At 38.7% G+C, this 16,312-nt stretch overlaps 2 protein-coding genes across 5 annotated transcripts; both read right to left on the bottom strand.

Moving 5' to 3' along the window:
* Positions 1–294: 294 nt before the first annotated feature.
* Positions 295–11,510, bottom strand: dnm1l (dynamin 1-like). Of its 4 annotated transcripts, XM_023401464.2 has the most exons (20): positions 11,297–11,510; positions 9,385–9,529; positions 8,357–8,386; positions 7,631–7,677; positions 7,050–7,121; positions 6,816–6,902; positions 6,144–6,306; positions 5,882–6,002; positions 5,583–5,714; positions 5,193–5,399; positions 4,946–5,066; positions 4,710–4,865; positions 4,499–4,588; positions 4,313–4,405; positions 4,032–4,085; positions 3,715–3,786; positions 2,511–2,684; positions 1,874–1,983; positions 1,593–1,752; positions 295–724 (listed from the first exon to the last, which is right to left on the bottom strand). In XM_023401464.2, exons 1-20 carry the CDS (start codon positions 11,396–11,398, stop codon positions 668–670), a joined length of 2,193 nt encoding a protein of 730 aa, XP_023257232.1. In that variant the 5' UTR covers positions 11,399–11,510; the 3' UTR covers positions 295–667. The 4 variants fall into 4 exon arrangements, with proteins under 4 accessions (XP_023257232.1, XP_023257234.1, XP_023257233.1 ...); XM_023401466.2 differs by lacking the exon at positions 3,715–3,786 and having other exon boundaries at positions 11,297–11,509; XM_023401465.2 differs by lacking the exon at positions 8,357–8,386 and having other exon boundaries at positions 11,297–11,509.
* Positions 11,511–11,893: 383 nt separating this feature from the next.
* On the bottom strand, positions 11,894–15,647 carry dnajb9a (DnaJ heat shock protein family (Hsp40) member B9a). The gene is made up of 3 exons (XM_023401441.2): positions 15,403–15,647; positions 14,316–14,546; positions 11,894–14,049 (listed from the first exon to the last, which is right to left on the bottom strand). Exons 2-3 carry the CDS (start codon positions 14,530–14,532, stop codon positions 13,622–13,624), a joined length of 645 nt encoding a protein of 214 aa, XP_023257209.1. The 5' UTR covers positions 14,533–14,546; positions 15,403–15,647; the 3' UTR covers positions 11,894–13,621.
* Positions 15,648–16,312: the final 665 nt, after the last annotated feature.

Below are 16,312 nucleotides of genomic sequence, written 5' to 3'. Positions count from 1 at the left end.
ATTCATACAAAATATCACACAAACACCTCACTGAAGATACTGAAACGCTAAGAATGTAAGAGAGCTTACTGTGTAAGGAGATGTAAACACAGGGACAAAAATGGGTCTAATTTAGCTTTGTAATATTGTTATCAACAGGAAACAGAAGAGTGTGTAAAAATGGTAGGGTATTTCCACAATAAAAATATCTAAGTTAAGTACATTTCTTTGGGAAAATTAGCAGTGGATACAGTATTTTGTAACCAGCTAATGAAAGAATTAACTTGATACAGAGAGCATCTACATGTTGTAGCATGTGTTTGTCATTTCTAGCTTTAATTCAAATCTACATTAAGAGCAGACATTCCTCAGCAGGGATCCACATAGTGGTGATGCACAACATGATCTATATATTTATTGTTTTAATTACATAAGAAAAATATAACAATCTAGGACAGGGGCATGTGTGATGCAGATGGTGATATGTTCCGCCCTTCATTGAATCCAAGTCCTTACTGTACATTAAAACTATGTTTAGATATACACATATCCACACCAGTGCATTTTCAGGTTGTTCTGACTCAGCAGTCCAAAGTGCTGGGAGACTCGGCTTGGGGGAGGGGGGGGTGTTGCGGGGGGTTGGATGGTCCATGAGGGATGAAGAGAGCCTGCTGAAGAGAGGCAGCCCTCACCACATGTGGGTTTCTCTGATCTCCGCTATCACCTGGCTGGCTTTCTGCAGTGCCTGCACACAGGAATGGAAAAAGGCACGGAGATGGAAATTGTGTAAATTAAAGAACTTGATTATTTAACTTTTTATTATTTTGGGGGGGATATACTGTTTCTACTTCCAACTACAACTTATACACTGAATGTACAATATTTGTGACATCATCCTCTTACTGAGGTGTAGTTCCTCTAAATTGCCTTAAAGCACAGCTTCACATTTCTTCACCTCGGCCTTAAAACAATCAGGTGCCCATGTGAACACTGAAATACCTGCTGTTCATACTGGCCATTTAATGAACCCTTCTTAATACATTTACAATATAAGTGAGAGGGGTCAATGTCCACAGCACACTTCCTGTGCAATAATTTAGAAGATAGTGACACTAATATGATACGTATCTTCTACAGTTTTAGTCTCTTTGTTACAATCCCTTCACTGTAGCTCAACAGGGAAACACTAAGAGTAAATCTTATACTACAAAGACTGTTACTCAGGCAGATGAAGCCTCAGATTAGCTTCAGAAAAACATACATTTCATCCCCCATCACTTAGATTGAAAGTGAATTTAGAAGGGATCATCTAATGGTCAGTATGAACAGTAGGAATGATGACAGCAAGCAAAACCACTTTAAATGGGCATCTGACAACAGTTTTTCAATAAATTCACAATTTTTATCCTTTCAAGCTTGAAATGCCTCTGTCTTTAAACTTACTATTTGATATACTTGATTGATATACTAAATTTATTTTAGAAGCAAACATCTCAGTGTTGAATTCAACCAGTATTTCACGTGACATTTAAATGTTTTATCGAGCAGTGAGCGTATGACTGATACTGGATCTTCTTGTTGCTATCCATAGTGACACTTGACAGATCTGTTACCTTGAGCATGTCAGCAGCCTCGTTGCGTCTCTGGGCCATGTCCTCAGACTCTGTCAGCAGATCGTCCAGCAGGGCCGTCTTGTATAACTGACCCACCAGCTCACTCTGCAGGCAGTCCTTCACATGGTTCACCAGGAAGTGCATCACTGCTTTTGGTACACTGAGGCCAAACAGGAAGATAGGAGATAGGATGAAGATACAGTCAAGCAGATGAGAGGGGACCAATCATGCCAACATTTCAAAAATAATATATAAATGAGCAAGGGCAATTAAATGTGAACCTGTCTTGGATGTTTTTCCGCACGATAAGGAAGTATGACTTGATGAGCCTCTCGATAACCTCACAGTCCCTCTGCTCCCGAGCCGACAACTTCCTGGACACTGGAACAGGCTGGGAATGAGCAGGCACAAAATTAATTTGTGGGGAATGACCAGGGAAATGGAAACATGAACAGTAAAATCATGTACGAAACTGTCAGATCAATATCTGACTAACGCTGTAGCCTGCAAAGGCAACAGCAAAGGTGTAAAGGAAAGTCAATTTTGTGTCATGGAGTTGAACATACTAGAAAGCTGCTGCTGAACAATTAATAACTATCCTACCTGAGTTTTTTGATGAATTACCACAATTTCAGCGATTGGACTAAAATTGATTAATTCATATTTTTATTTTATTGTATATATATAAAACATACATAAGATTTTTCTGAAGCCTTTCACTATGCCTCACATTCTTTCAATATGTGATAGGACAATATTGCTGTAGAGGGATAAAGATTTTCTTAGTTTTTAAAAAAAAAAAGTTAAATTACGTTTTCTAAACTAAATATTAAAAGTGCACAAGCTTCCATTTGTGAGTGGAATCATTTTATTGTGCAGTGATTTGAAGCTACCAGCCATCATGACTCTGTTACCCACCACATCTAGGAGGTTGACAGCATGGCCCCTCTGTGGGCTTGAAGGAAATGGATTTAGGGGCACGGCCCTGTCACCAGCTGAACCCTCCTCTCCCTTCTTCAACATTCCCCTCCAGTTCCCTGTCCCACCGTCTATCTGCTCGCTGACAGAGCCGCTCTGAGAACCAGCTGCTGCCTATAGGGAGGAGAGAGACAGAGGGTGAGAATGTGTGAAGAATCCTGCTCAGGGACTGGAAATACAACATGTACACAGGAAATCAGGAAAATAGGTTAAATCAACAAATTTCAATCAACAAAACAGTGCACGGACATAAGCAAGTGTATGTTAACACTTAAACAGTAGCATGCCACAGGCCTTCTTTGTCTTCACTCCAAAGAAGTTCCTTCAGACTTTTGTTTATTCTTCAGTTGAAACAAAACAAGCAGGAGTTTGGTGAGAAACACTGGCAAGCAGTGAGCACAAATTACATAACTCAGGTTTAGGATTGGGTGATATGATGATAATAGAGCAGAAGACATTTAGCTACAATTTTTTTTCTTCTACTTTATTCAGTCAATAGTTTAAAAACAACCCCATTTTCCAGGTATGTCAACAAAAACTGAAATATCACGTAACTTTCATAGAGAACAGATTTTTTCAGGGATTAAAAAAAATTGGTTAACTTCCAGCTTTCCTGCAGCAAGGGAAATAAATGAAGCCTTGAAAGTTCATGCAAACTATTCCTACTACTGCTATTATTAGGACATACTGCAGGAAGTAGTGCTGTATACTGTTATCAGAATGGCGAGAAAAAGACAAGTAACAAGAAAATAATAACAGCTGGTAAAACTGAGGTGTTGTAAAACTTCTGACCAGTAGACTATATCGTTTTGTCATAAAATTACATGTACCCTGATAGAAGATTCTGTCCATATCATCCACTCCTACAAAACTAATTCAAGTTTTCCTCATTTTAAAACACGACATGCCAATTGATTCTGGAGTTTTCGTGTTTCTTCTGTCAGAGCAATCAGCATGCAGGAAAAAAAAGGGGTTGAATGTACAACACAGAGTGAAGATCAAAGGTCAGATCAGTTAAGAACTGCCCCTCAAACGCCACTGCATTTTCAGGACACTACAGGCCTTTCAAATATATGACATCGGAAAAAGGGCTTGGAGGTGGGCAGAATTAAATGTGGGCAGGCAGTGAGTGAACGAGACACACCTTTGCGACCTCGCCCTCAGGGGCAGGAGGCTCAGTGGGGGAGAGAGATTGCCCACCTGGGCCTCTAAGGGACTAAAGAAAGACATCAGAAGAAAAGAGCGGACAGAAAACTGACAGGAGCTACAAGTAGAGGTGCGTAGGAACTTTACATAATGTAAAGACGATGACTGTGTTAGATTTAAGTAATTAATTAATTCTGTTGGTTAATTCTTCAGAGAGAGCAGACTGAATGCATCAGTCTGTCAGTGGTAGAAAACCTGTGAAAGCCTGTTACAAGAAAACAGAAGATCAACGACTCTCATAGAGACGGACTGTACCTTGTCTCTGGGGACAGCAGAGGGCAGGTCTCTCATTCTGTTGCGTCTCTGCTCCTATGAAAACAAAAGTTTGACAAATGAACCTCTGTCAGAGATTAGAAGAGAGAATGTTTCTAGTTTCATTAGTTGTTTTTTTTTGTGCTGTGCTGCAGCTGAAATGTACAACAGCATCAAGATCAGTGACAGGCCATAACCTCACTATATGTTCACAATTAACATGATCAGATCAGTTGAGAAATACAAAACAACTGCGTCAGTGAGAGTAGAAGCTAGTCTCTTACTTCTATGTTGTTGTTCATGAGACCGCAGGCATCAGCAAAGTCAGGGTGCTTTGTGTTGATATAGGCCAGCTCGATGGCAACAAGGTTGTGAACCTGAAAAGAAATTCAGAACATTGATTAATCAGACCTGGTTGTGAATGAACTTCCGTTAAAATGCTCATGTGTTCATGGGGAGCAGGTCCTGACCATTTCATTGGTGACAGGGAGTCTCTTTCTTAGTAAGGAGGTGACCACTTCTACTATGGCATCATGGAGCTTTGGAAACCTCAGCAACTCCTGCAGAGATAAACAATCACCATTATACTGTATATGTCAGACACTGCAGTTTTGTGTATTTACAGGATACCACTGTGCTTTAGTTTTCTTTAGTTTGTGTGTATGTGAGCTTGTTTTTCACCTGTGTGCTGTAGTTGCTGCAGTGTTGGATGATCCTCTGCATCTCCTCATGAACCAACTCCACACAGCGAAGACTGGGCTCCTCAAGACGTTTGACCTGCCTCTTCACCAGCAACTCAAACGAAACCTCAGGCACAAATAAAGCAGGCCTCGGGCCCTGTCACGTAAAATGAAAATATAAGTCTTCAAAAAGGTTCCGTGTAAGAGCACGAGTTAGAGAGGTAGCAAAAAACTTACTGTTGCATTTCTGATTGCTGTGAGCACATCGATGGTTGTCAGACCACCCAGTGGGTCTACTGACTCCAATGTGCGACCAAACGTCTCATGAAATATATAACAGATTCTTGCTCCACCGCATCTGAAAAAAAGAGAGGAAACTGCATTAAACATACAAGCAGAATTTGACCAGTCAGGAGAGTACCAATGCTAGCACCCCTTAGTGGTGTGTGAAGGTACATGCAGTTCAGAGAGTTGTGTAACTCACAGTTCAGCTGTCTCGATGTACTTGGCTGTGCCCTCTATGGTGTTGCAGTACTCTGCTGCAAACTTGGTGATGAGCTGCAGCAACGTGGCGCTCTTGTCATCGACAGGTTCACCGTAACTATTGAGTAAAGACTGGTACTGGGCTGCCAGCACATTGATCCTCGTCTTCAGCTCAGGGAGACAGTCTCTGATGTGGTGCATCAGTAACCTACGACATTGAAAAAGAAAACATTGAAAAGGGTCTTTCCTGGAGACTACAACAGTATATTAATACATATAATTCAGAGGTGACTGTATAATCTATCATGTCAGATAATATTAGAGTTATCTGGATCAATATACAACTCAGAAAACATACATACATATACATACATAAATCTCAACTCCATACCTGTTCAATGTTCTGGCCAGATATTTGGTTCCATTTCTGTTAGCGAGGGAGGGGTACTTCTTTTGTAGGAAGGCATATTCATCACGGATCGCATCTGCCACTGACTTCTTTTGATTGATATCGAGCTGACTCCTAAAAAATACCAAAAACACAAAATACTCATGAGAGTGTGTCAGACATTTTTGTTCTTTGGTACCACTAACAATGTAACAACAATGTAACTGCACTGAGCATCACTCCCAAATGTCTCAATTCAGGATGATGTTAGAGGTGAACGTGACATATTAGTGCAGTGTTACCTGTTGACTACTCCGATAATGCCCAGTTTGACAGGAATGACTCTGCCCATCAATATGTCCATGGCATCTGTACCGGCATCCATCAGATCCAGCTTTGTCACCACCGCTAGTGTCCTCCTACCTGAATGCACAGAGATACACACCTGGCTACAAAAACACTGCTGAGATAAGGAAGCCACCAAGTACATGACTAGAGGAAAATAAATAAAATAAAGTGTAAAATCTAAAAGCTAAGAAAGAAGAAAACAATGAGGCACTTTACCATCAGGGTCAACCTCGCGGGCCACTTTAAGGGCCTCTGACGTCGCCATGTCTGTGTTGGCAGCAGTCACAGCAAGGATGATGGAGTTGGGGTTTGAGATGTACTTGAGGATCAGCTCTCTGATCTGAATCTCGATGTCTTTGGGCTGGTCTCCCACAGGCACCTGATTTAACAAATACATGCTGATTTCAAACCGTGACAGGGTCTTGACAGAGTACACAAAAATTAAATGTGACTTTCAATATCTTTTTTATACTGGGTAGAGAACCAGTGGGGACAATAAGGCACATTTATATAACAATTATCAGGGCTTTCAAAGAAATAATTCTTATAATTAATCAATTAATGTGACCTTATGATTCAGTGAGCTTCCCAGATACTGTGGCTAGCAGTGATGATAAACAATAATAATACACAATAAACTGGTTATAACAATAAGCCAGGTTCTAAAAGTTATAACCAGTGTTACTACAACAGGCAAGAAAAATATTTAAGCCCATTATAAGAAATTAAGGACTTCTTCGTACCATCTAAAGCATCTTATCGAGAGAACTGAATTCATGCTTTTTAAGATTTTACAAGACCTGCAGATATCCTGTGTGAAATTCATGTGCAGGATCACTTTGAGTTCATAAATGAAACACCGGGAGGCAAAATTGAAACCTATCTCACCTTTGTAATGCCAGGAAGATCCACCAGTGTGAGGTTGACAACATATGGTGAGAATATTTTCAGGTGAATAGGTTCATCACTAATACCCTAGAGGGAAAAAAATACAACCTTCTTCGGTTACTTGTACAGACTGATAGTGGTAGAAGGCATTTAAGATAATTCAGTTTCTCCTTGGATATCATTTCTTGTTTGACAACTCTTGGTGTTATCCCTTCATACGTGTAATTAGCATACCTTGTTATTGCCAGAAATTCTTTCCGTTTCTGCTTCAATTTCTTGCCTGATCTCTTCAAAGTCTGTGTAGATCTGAAAGGAAGATTTAATTGAGAAAGGTAAGGACTCCAACATGTTGGTAAAATCAATGTAAGCAGCAGTTTTTGATTCAAACAACAATAACAACAAAGAGTGACCAAACAAGAAAAAAAAGGACATGACATCTTTACAAAGAAAGATTTCCTGAGACTCCCTGTTTAGTGTCATGAGGCTATCAGCACATCATAAGAGTTTCTTTGTTCAAACATGGAGAACTATGTGGAACTCAAAGAGACACAATTCAACCTTGGAGGACATTTACCCTGCAGCCATATGAACATTTTTAGCTGCTGAGAGGGTGTGTACCTGATCTCATTAAAGATTTATAGATGTTGCTGTTGAAAACATACTGCAAAATCACTGTGGCTACTCCATAAATGTCAGTGGATCAATAGAGGATAGAGAACAAGGGTATTAGACCCAGGTTTATCAAACATTAACATTCCACATACAGTGCAGCAGTGGTGGAAGACTCCATTGAGAGTATTGTTTTCTGGCCCTACCTTGTTTTTGGTGTGTAGGAATTTGCCCCATTCCTCTCCATCGATGCCTGCAGAAGTACAAAGTTGAGGACAGATGTTTTGGTTACTGATGTAGCCAATGTGGCTTTGAGAACAGTGTTACTATTTTTACTATTGGAGCTGTTTAATGTCTCAAGGGAGGATTTCTCTGTTGGCAAGAATGGGATGGAAAAACTCTTCAGTCAAAGATCCACAGCTGAAGAGTTTACAAAACAGTGGAACAACAGTGGTTTTCACACAAAAGTAATGGAAGCAAATTATAACTTGAAGCAACAAAAAAGCATGTGCATTTTGGGAAGTGGAGACCTAGAGAATGTCACAGTGTTTCAAAAACAAGGTAATTACTTGCTGCAATAATTAAAGTTGCGACAAAAACAAGGAAACAAACTCAGGAGGATGGAGTCTGTTAGTCATCTTAGAGGAAGCTGGTATTTGAGGATATTACAGGTGCTCTTTAGGGAAGTTTTAAAAAATGTCAAACTAAGCACTAAATGATTATTTTCAACAGAAATTTGCTAACTTTCTTTGTCTAACTTTAACTGACAGAGACCAGCCTACATGAAGAGGAGGGCATGAGCTGAATAAAATGAAGCCACATGGTTTGGCAGCTTTGGAGGAGCTACACAAATACAAGGCAGAATGGGCAAAAGAGAGGGGGTGTTATGTAATATACAAACATAGTAATAAATAGAACAAGGAAAAGGAGACCTCTGTAAAGGCGTCCATTTTTCTTGGATTCTGTGGTTAAAGAGAGACGACAGGAGACAAAAGGGTTAGCCCGGCTATCTGCAGCTCCTGCATGACACTCTGCAGCAATGCAGAGTCACTCTGAGGCCATTCCCAGAGAACAGCTTTAAATAAATGCATGATCTTTTTACTCACATTTTATTCCCCTTCTTTTCACCCAGAAGTGGAAGATAGCAGTGCTGACTCTGAGTACATTTGTACCACAGCTTTAGCGACTAGTTATTTTGCAGATTGAGATTATGAATACAGTATCTTTAAAATACCCAACAGTATGTGTACGTGTGTGTGTGTGTGTGTGTATATATATATATATAGTAGCTAAAATTAGTACCACTTTTACCAACTGCAACATTTAAGTGATGCTTACATTAATGCATCAATAATTACAATGAATATAAGATAAATAAATGCATTATTTGGAGTAATAACATAAGATAATAAAATACATTCTGAAATATGCCATTCTGCATGAAGCGTACTTTTATTTTTGGTACTTTACGTGTATATTGATGATAATACTTGACTGTGGTGGCACCTTACTTAGTTAAAACTGAATAAAATTACTTTTACTTGTGTTTCTGCACTGTGGTGGTGTCTGTTTACAGATCTTCCTTTGATTTAAATATTAGAAACAATAATGCTTTTGGGCAATGAAGGCGAAGCATCCCGCAGAACTAATATTCTGCACAATTTACATGATTCTTTTCAGATGCTTGAGAGAATAATGTCCAAACTGTCACATCCGCATTCATTGACTTGACTAGATTTTTTGTGGATTTACACTAACAGTCTGCTAAATGCTACATTTCCTGATGAGAGACGAAATAAAAAAAACCTGACTATGCAAACTACATACACAATGTACTGCATATATATAAAAATACTCACTATCAAATAATTTTGTTTGTTGGAGAAGTTAATACATAAAGAACTCCATGAAAATCAAACAACCAAAGATACAGAAGAAGCAGATGTCAAAGTGATGTTACCATTCTCTTCACTGGTTTTCCTGCGGTCGTCTGCATCAATGTGCACAAGCTGTAGGATGAGGGGCCGCCGTGTGACGACACCAGTGCCGCGTGGCAGGATGTCCCTTCCAACCAGGCTCTCTAAAACAGAACTCTTCCCACTGCTCTGTGGACAATAACAACAACATCGTAAACAAAACCACCAGTACAGACTGATGTATATGTGACTCACTGAGCAGAGAAATCAGACCTCAGACTGACTCTACTGGACACTTTTTGGTGTTACTTCAAAGTTATTAGCCCAAATTTAGCTCCCTGCTGCGGTGGTAGTACTTTCGTTTAGGCCAAAAAACTTTCAGGGGCGAAATTGGCAGCGTTGAGCGACACTTACTGATTAGACACAAACATTGTGGCTGCTTCAACTTGTGTAAAGTCTTCATTGACACAAGCACTGGGTGCTACTAGTTGGTCATTTCTTGTTCATTGACGTGTGGTACTGTAAGCCTTAATGAGATCTTGTGAGCTGAAATACCTCACTTAGCTCACTTGGCTAGCCGGTTCCTTTTTAATGAAGAGGTCCTAATTTGCTTGGTAGGAGAGGAGGGCTAAAATGTAATCAGTTACTTCCTTTGAGGCTATAAATCTAATGTTTTGACTGCTATAGGTGGGCCTACTCACAGACATGACAGGAATAACCAATTATTAATACTTGGCATCTAGTATTAGTTACACCTGTCCTTAACTAAAGGTCTCAGCAGATCTGGGCCTTTGTTGAGCCCCGACAAGGACATACATAACAAATCAGGCATTTAAACCATCCTTTGGCTTGCTTTGTGTCACTGTAATGCCCTGAGACGCCTGCCAAAAGGTCTGAGACAGCCACATCCTATTAGCTGACCAGTGAAAGTAAACATGTTAGAAAAAAAACTGCCACTTTAAACCAATTAGGCTCTGGTGTGTACACAAGGTAGTTAGGTGGTCAGGGTGAAACTGTATTAGAGAACAGAAGTGTTAATTGAGGTTTCTGGACATTTGTAGTTTTTGGTGTTGTTAAATTTGCTGCATTATACTTTTTAGTTAGATGAAGGGCTGCAACTAATGATTTGTTTTATTATCGACTGATCTGCTGATTGATTTAAACAAAAACATTTTTTATGACCAATAGCCCAAAATTTGGCAACTTAGCACACTATTGTGTTACTGAATGGATATCTTTAAAGTAGTAAATCAAGTTATGCATTAAGATAGATGCTTAGTAGTGTGAATGGTATGAGGAGAGGAATATATTTATGAAATGATTAATCGATTAGTGGATCAACCAAATAATAATCATGAACCCTTTTGATGATTGATTAATTGTTTCAATTTACAAGTAAAAATGAAAACATTGCACATATTTGCAGATTTCAGCCTCTCAAAAGATAAGATTTGATGCTTTTATTTGTAATACATCATTTAAACTGAATATTTGGGAGTTTGTGGGAGGTTGGACTGTTGGTCGAACAAAACAATACATTTGAATATATATAATACAACTTCAGATCAGCAGTGTTTTGACTAAACGCTTAGTTGAACATGAATTCCTGAGTTAGCAGGTCTATAAATATGTAACAATCTAAATCTAATGAAGTTACAGAAAATCAGACTTTGATTTTAATTATAAGATAGCGATCTGAAGGCTATACTTGCTTGTTCCCTGTCAACCCAAACAATGTGAGATCACATGTAGCTAATGCTAACTGTACTGCCAGTTAACTAGTTAATTTGGATGAACGTAAAAAAGCCAAACGTATGTAAAGCCAATCTAAACATTTATGTCTATTGTACCTGAATGAAAGTGAAAGAAAACCCGCGGTACATGGAAGTAGACAAAACAGTAAGTTGACGCAGGCTAACTAAGTTGCTAGCCTTTAAGCAAAGTGACGTTTCTCACCTGAGTTCCCACGACAACTATCTGCGGCAGTTGAATTATATCTGCGCCGACCGTGTTAAATACATCTTGCAGCTTGTTTATGACAGGTATAAGGGCCTCCATTAGCCTCGATACTAATACCGACCTGTCAAAAGACAACTTTCGTTACCCTGCCAGAGACGGGTACAAAGTCATTCAATGTCTCTCAGCTACAGCTACTGACTTTGGCTCTGCCGACAACTGCGCAAACAGTTGCTCGTGGTTGCATCATGGGAGTTTGAGTTCGCTAAAGTCAGTTCACCGGCGGGACACTTCAAGGTTCGGCTTTTTCTGAACTACATTTCCTACGGGTGACATCATAGTCGTGTTACACTAATGAAAAGAAAGATGCAAATTTTTCCTCTACGCAACAGTAACTAAGGTGAGTACCAAAATATTTACATGTGAAACCCATGAATGAAATGCGTACATTTATGGTGAAACCTGTATGACCAAATATATTTTATAGTCCGCGCCTTAGCTTTTGGAAAATAAACCTTTACGGTAAATTCAACTACAAGAACGAACACAACATTTTCACTCTCACACAACATTAAAAAAAATAAGCAAACAGATGTGTTTGTTGTCTACATTTTATTTCTCCAAACACATTCTTTAAAAACAACACACGTATGTGGAATTTTATGCAAAATTGAAAGTGCTACTGGATATTTTACATCAATGTAGAAAATAAATATTGCACAGCACAATGTCAAAGGAGAATGTCACTGTACCTAGTTTACAGGAATGAGGTAACACGACAGGAAGTTTCCTCTTCTACAGTATTTACTGAGTGTTTCAGCAACTAGTCATATGCAGAACATTGATGCTTGTTTGTACATATAATTATTTCTTCAGCTTTGTACTGCAGTATTCTTTCACTTGATCTTCAGTCAAAAATATATACAATAGTAGTCATGAAACCTCTAGTACATACTGTAGCTTATGGTTCAAGTGGTCCACTGCCAGTTAAATTACATGTCAGTCAGAGGTTTTTCAATACCTACATTTCAGGAATAGTGGTTCAATTTCATGTAGTGAAACTGTGAATCCATATTAAATATTCAACATTTAAAAAGTAAAGAGCAGGTTTAATTAAATGTATAAATTAAACCAGTGACTTTCCATTGTATTGAATGTGGCCTTGATCTATATTTTGATATTCTTGAAATACACAATATAATATAAATGCCTGCAATACTGCAACAAACGTGTTTCTTATCAAGGTGATTTTTTTTAGCAATGAAAAAGTTCTGGCAGCATTTGCAATTTTGTGTGAAACTTGCTCTGTTTTGATTTTTGATTGTTATTTTGAGTGTTGATTTAACTCTGATTACTTCTGAAGTTTCAGTGTCTTTGGCTCTTTTCTTTTGGACTGATTATAAGATGTAGCCAATACTTTGACAGAATAATCCAATCAATAACAACAAAGTATGGCCTCAAAAATTACATTAAAGTTGAATCAAAACTGAAACAGTTTGTCTTGAATTTATTTGCAGGTCTATCTAGGCCACTTCCAATAAAAGAGTGTCATAAACATTTCTATATTCACATATTCCTCTTCCCTAATTATATTTTATAATTTAGGGGCATTTACAATTCTTTTATAATTACCGCTTGAGATTTAACTACAACATTAAAATGTACTTTGTTCAAAAGTGAGACTGGCATCGTAGAGTACAGACATTCCAACAAGATGTAGTACAAACCCAAAAATACCCACTGAACACCCCAACATGTGCAGGGTCCCGGGTTTTTGTTGACATTGCTCCCCATTTGACAACCATAAGCAAAACTCCACTGGATGCTATTGTCTCTGCCTTTAGCTGTGATTTGAAACTTACAATAGCAAAACCTATACAAAAGAAACAAAAAACTATACAAAAACAGAGTAGCAGGTGAACTAGTGGTGAACTGACACATGCATTTGTGTGCCAGGACTATTTTTATTTCTTAAAACAGTAAAATTAACAATGTTTTCAAACTCAGCTATCATGGGAAGGTGCTTGAAAAAATACTGACAAAATACTCTCTATCAGCTCACTTCAACAAGAAGTGAAAAACCACTACAATCTTTTACAAGTCCACACAGGGAATAGCTTGAAAACATAGCTTATTTGAATTTTGACCTAAGCTAAGTAAACTGTTTAGTCAGTGCTTGTCATTCTGTGCCTGAATGTCAGTTTTCAATGTCACAGTTCAAATTTCGCAGCATTTGAACCGAGTGGCTTTCAGTTACCTAATCAATACACCAGTATTGCATCTTCTTAAGGCAAGTTTAAGTTTTAAGTCACTGTACATCGCATCTTAAGGTGCAGTACAGTCTGTGTACGTGGTTACCATATTCCCTCTGCGTTGTGTCACTGTTCTACAGTGTTGTTTTGATGCACCATGAAACCTGTTTTCAGTCTGTTTGGTGTGTCTGTCAAAAGTAAACATTCTCTCTATGTCTTCAAACATGTCATCAAAGATACCTGCTCCAAAACCTCCTTGAAAGTGTCTCTTGTGTCTGCTGTGGGAATCCTTTTGGGACCTGGAGTGTTCATCAAAGTGTCTTCGGTGACGGGCGTGCCTGTTCTGGCTGTAGATGTCAAAGTCTTTGAATATGTCATCAAAGTTGAAGCTGAAAGGTTGGTGCGTTCCCTGTGTATGTCTGCCTTGAGTGGAGTACGCAGAGGTGTCACCAAACTGGTTATATTCTCTTCTTCTGGTTTCATCTGACAAAGTTTCATAAGCTGCACATGACAAGATTGAGAGACAAGATTCAGTTAAGGCGGGAGATGTTTAGCACTGTATCTCATAATCCCAGCCCAAAGGTGAACATCCAACTTTGGCCACATGCTCCAGAGTTCTTAATATGAAATGGAAACAGGCTAAACAACACTCTACTCTGCATGCTGGACAAAGTATTATATTAGAAGAAACAATAATATTCCAGTGTGTCAGGAAACATGAATCTTTACACACCCAAGCAATCCCAAAACATATAAATCAACTATACCTTCAGCAATTTCCCTGAATCTCACTTCAGCATCTGGACTCTTGTTCTTATCAGGGTGATATTTCATTGCAAGCCTGTGGAAAGCCTTTTTTATCTGTCGCTCAGAGGCATCTTTAGGCACTCCCAGTATATCATAGTAGTCCTTCTTGGCAAGTATCAGCTCTGTTATCATGAGGATGCACACTGCAAACGTTACAGCAGACTGTGCAGCTGCCATAGCTCTGATGTCCCCTGGAATAGAGAGAGAAAAATAGCAGTTTTTTAAAGAGTAAATGTTTGATGCATGCAACAAAGCAAAAGTGTTAATTGGTGCCAACACACCTGGAGAACAATGCCTTATGCCATACAATATCGCAAGAAGCTGCTTAGTTTACAAGTTAATTGAAGTTAGCTTACAATATGTGCAGTTAGGGGGAGAGTTAAGGGAATGTGAAGTGTCAATATTGAGTGACCAGTTCTTCATTTTGTGTAACACTTATTGTTGTGTAAGGGTGCTAGACATCCTGGGTAATGCCTGAAATTCTGCTTATAGCCCAGTTCCAGATTAGTGAAACCTTTACTTATTTATTAAATCAAAAGTGCCCTTCTTTTTCTCCATCCAAACAACAATAGTGTAGCTTTAGCTAATGTTACAATTATATTTATCAACCCTGGACATGATTAACAAAACAAAAGCCTCTTGTTTGTGAAAACACAAATAATGGCAACTTGACATTTTTCGTTTCTGAAAACCAAATTTGACAAATCTAGGAATTGTGGGTTTTGAGCTAGACTTGGTTTAAAGTAGTCTATACAGGGGGGGAAGCATTTTTTGCTTGAAATGGAATAAATGTTTCACAAATATGAGACTGTTTTTGAAACTGTCTTAAGCTTCTCTGGCTTAGTCTAGTCCAGATCTGACAAGTCTGGGTATAGTGTGTATATACATATATATATAGAGTACTCTGCTCTCCTGATCTCGTGCAAGGCAATGCTAATATTACACGTTGCGCTGTCATTACAGACATCACTCCTCACATTAGCTGACGGTGGCTAACACAACCTACTGCCCGTACAATCTAGTTCATTTTAGGTTCACAGCACCTACCTTTTTGGGTTTGACAGGAGAGCTGGTTCTGTAGCACTCACCCTGCCTATGGACTGTTCAACCAATGTTAAACATGACAGTGTTTGTTGTGAGTATTATCGAGGGACAGTTGTTAGCAGCAGCATCGTTTCCATTACTTCTTCGATCCTTTTGCTGTATCATGGTAAGCAGACTCGTCGGTACGTTTCTGCCCTCTGTCGGTCAATACTGTTACTATCCCCTCCTCAACTGACCGATAGTTACCCTGGTGTTGACGAGAGTGTTGTAGCCTATGGTTACAGCATTTATAACTACATTCACTTGTCAGTTTATTAGGTGCTCCTACTTAAAACAGTATAATAAAACAACCCTGCAATAAATCCCACATCCATGAAGATTATAATGTTCAGTTTTTTATTTATCTTTATTTTATTGTATTAGAGAGGTATTAATTCAACCGTATGATGACTTTGGAGGATGTATATATTTATAAATTGATTCTATTGTTGGCAAAAATACATCCATAAAGTAAGTTATCCAATCACAGACGACCTTCCTTAAGCAGTACACTCAACGTTAATATTTTTATGTAATATCCTTGTCCACTGTAGTTCTCTGATGATTATTCCCGTCTAATAAAAAGTAATATAAACGATGTAGTTCTGTTTTTCATTAATATTATACTATTCACATACTACTAAAATTGTACAGTTTTGAGTCATCATATTTACAGCTGTTTTGAGAAAGAAGTGTCATCACATTTCCATGTAGCTGCGTGGCGCTCCATTTCTGCGTAATGCATAGAAGGGTGGATGCTCATTTTTAGTATTGGATGCTGACTCCGCCTGTCCGGACGAGATTCGGCGGACGCTAGACCATAATAAAAGTTGACCCGCAACGTCAACGGTAGCGGTGGGGCGAATTTTCCCAA

The sequence above is a fragment of the Seriola lalandi genome, unplaced genomic scaffold (genome assembly GCF_002814215.2).
Source record: "Seriola lalandi dorsalis isolate HSWRI2012SDOR001 ecotype SW California unplaced genomic scaffold, Sedor1 jcf7180002053683, whole genome shotgun sequence".
Lineage (NCBI taxonomy): Eukaryota > Metazoa > Chordata > Actinopteri > Carangiformes > Carangidae > Seriola > Seriola lalandi.
The sequence above is the reverse complement of the archived record's forward strand: the minus strand, read 5'-3'. Positions and strand labels throughout refer to the sequence as shown.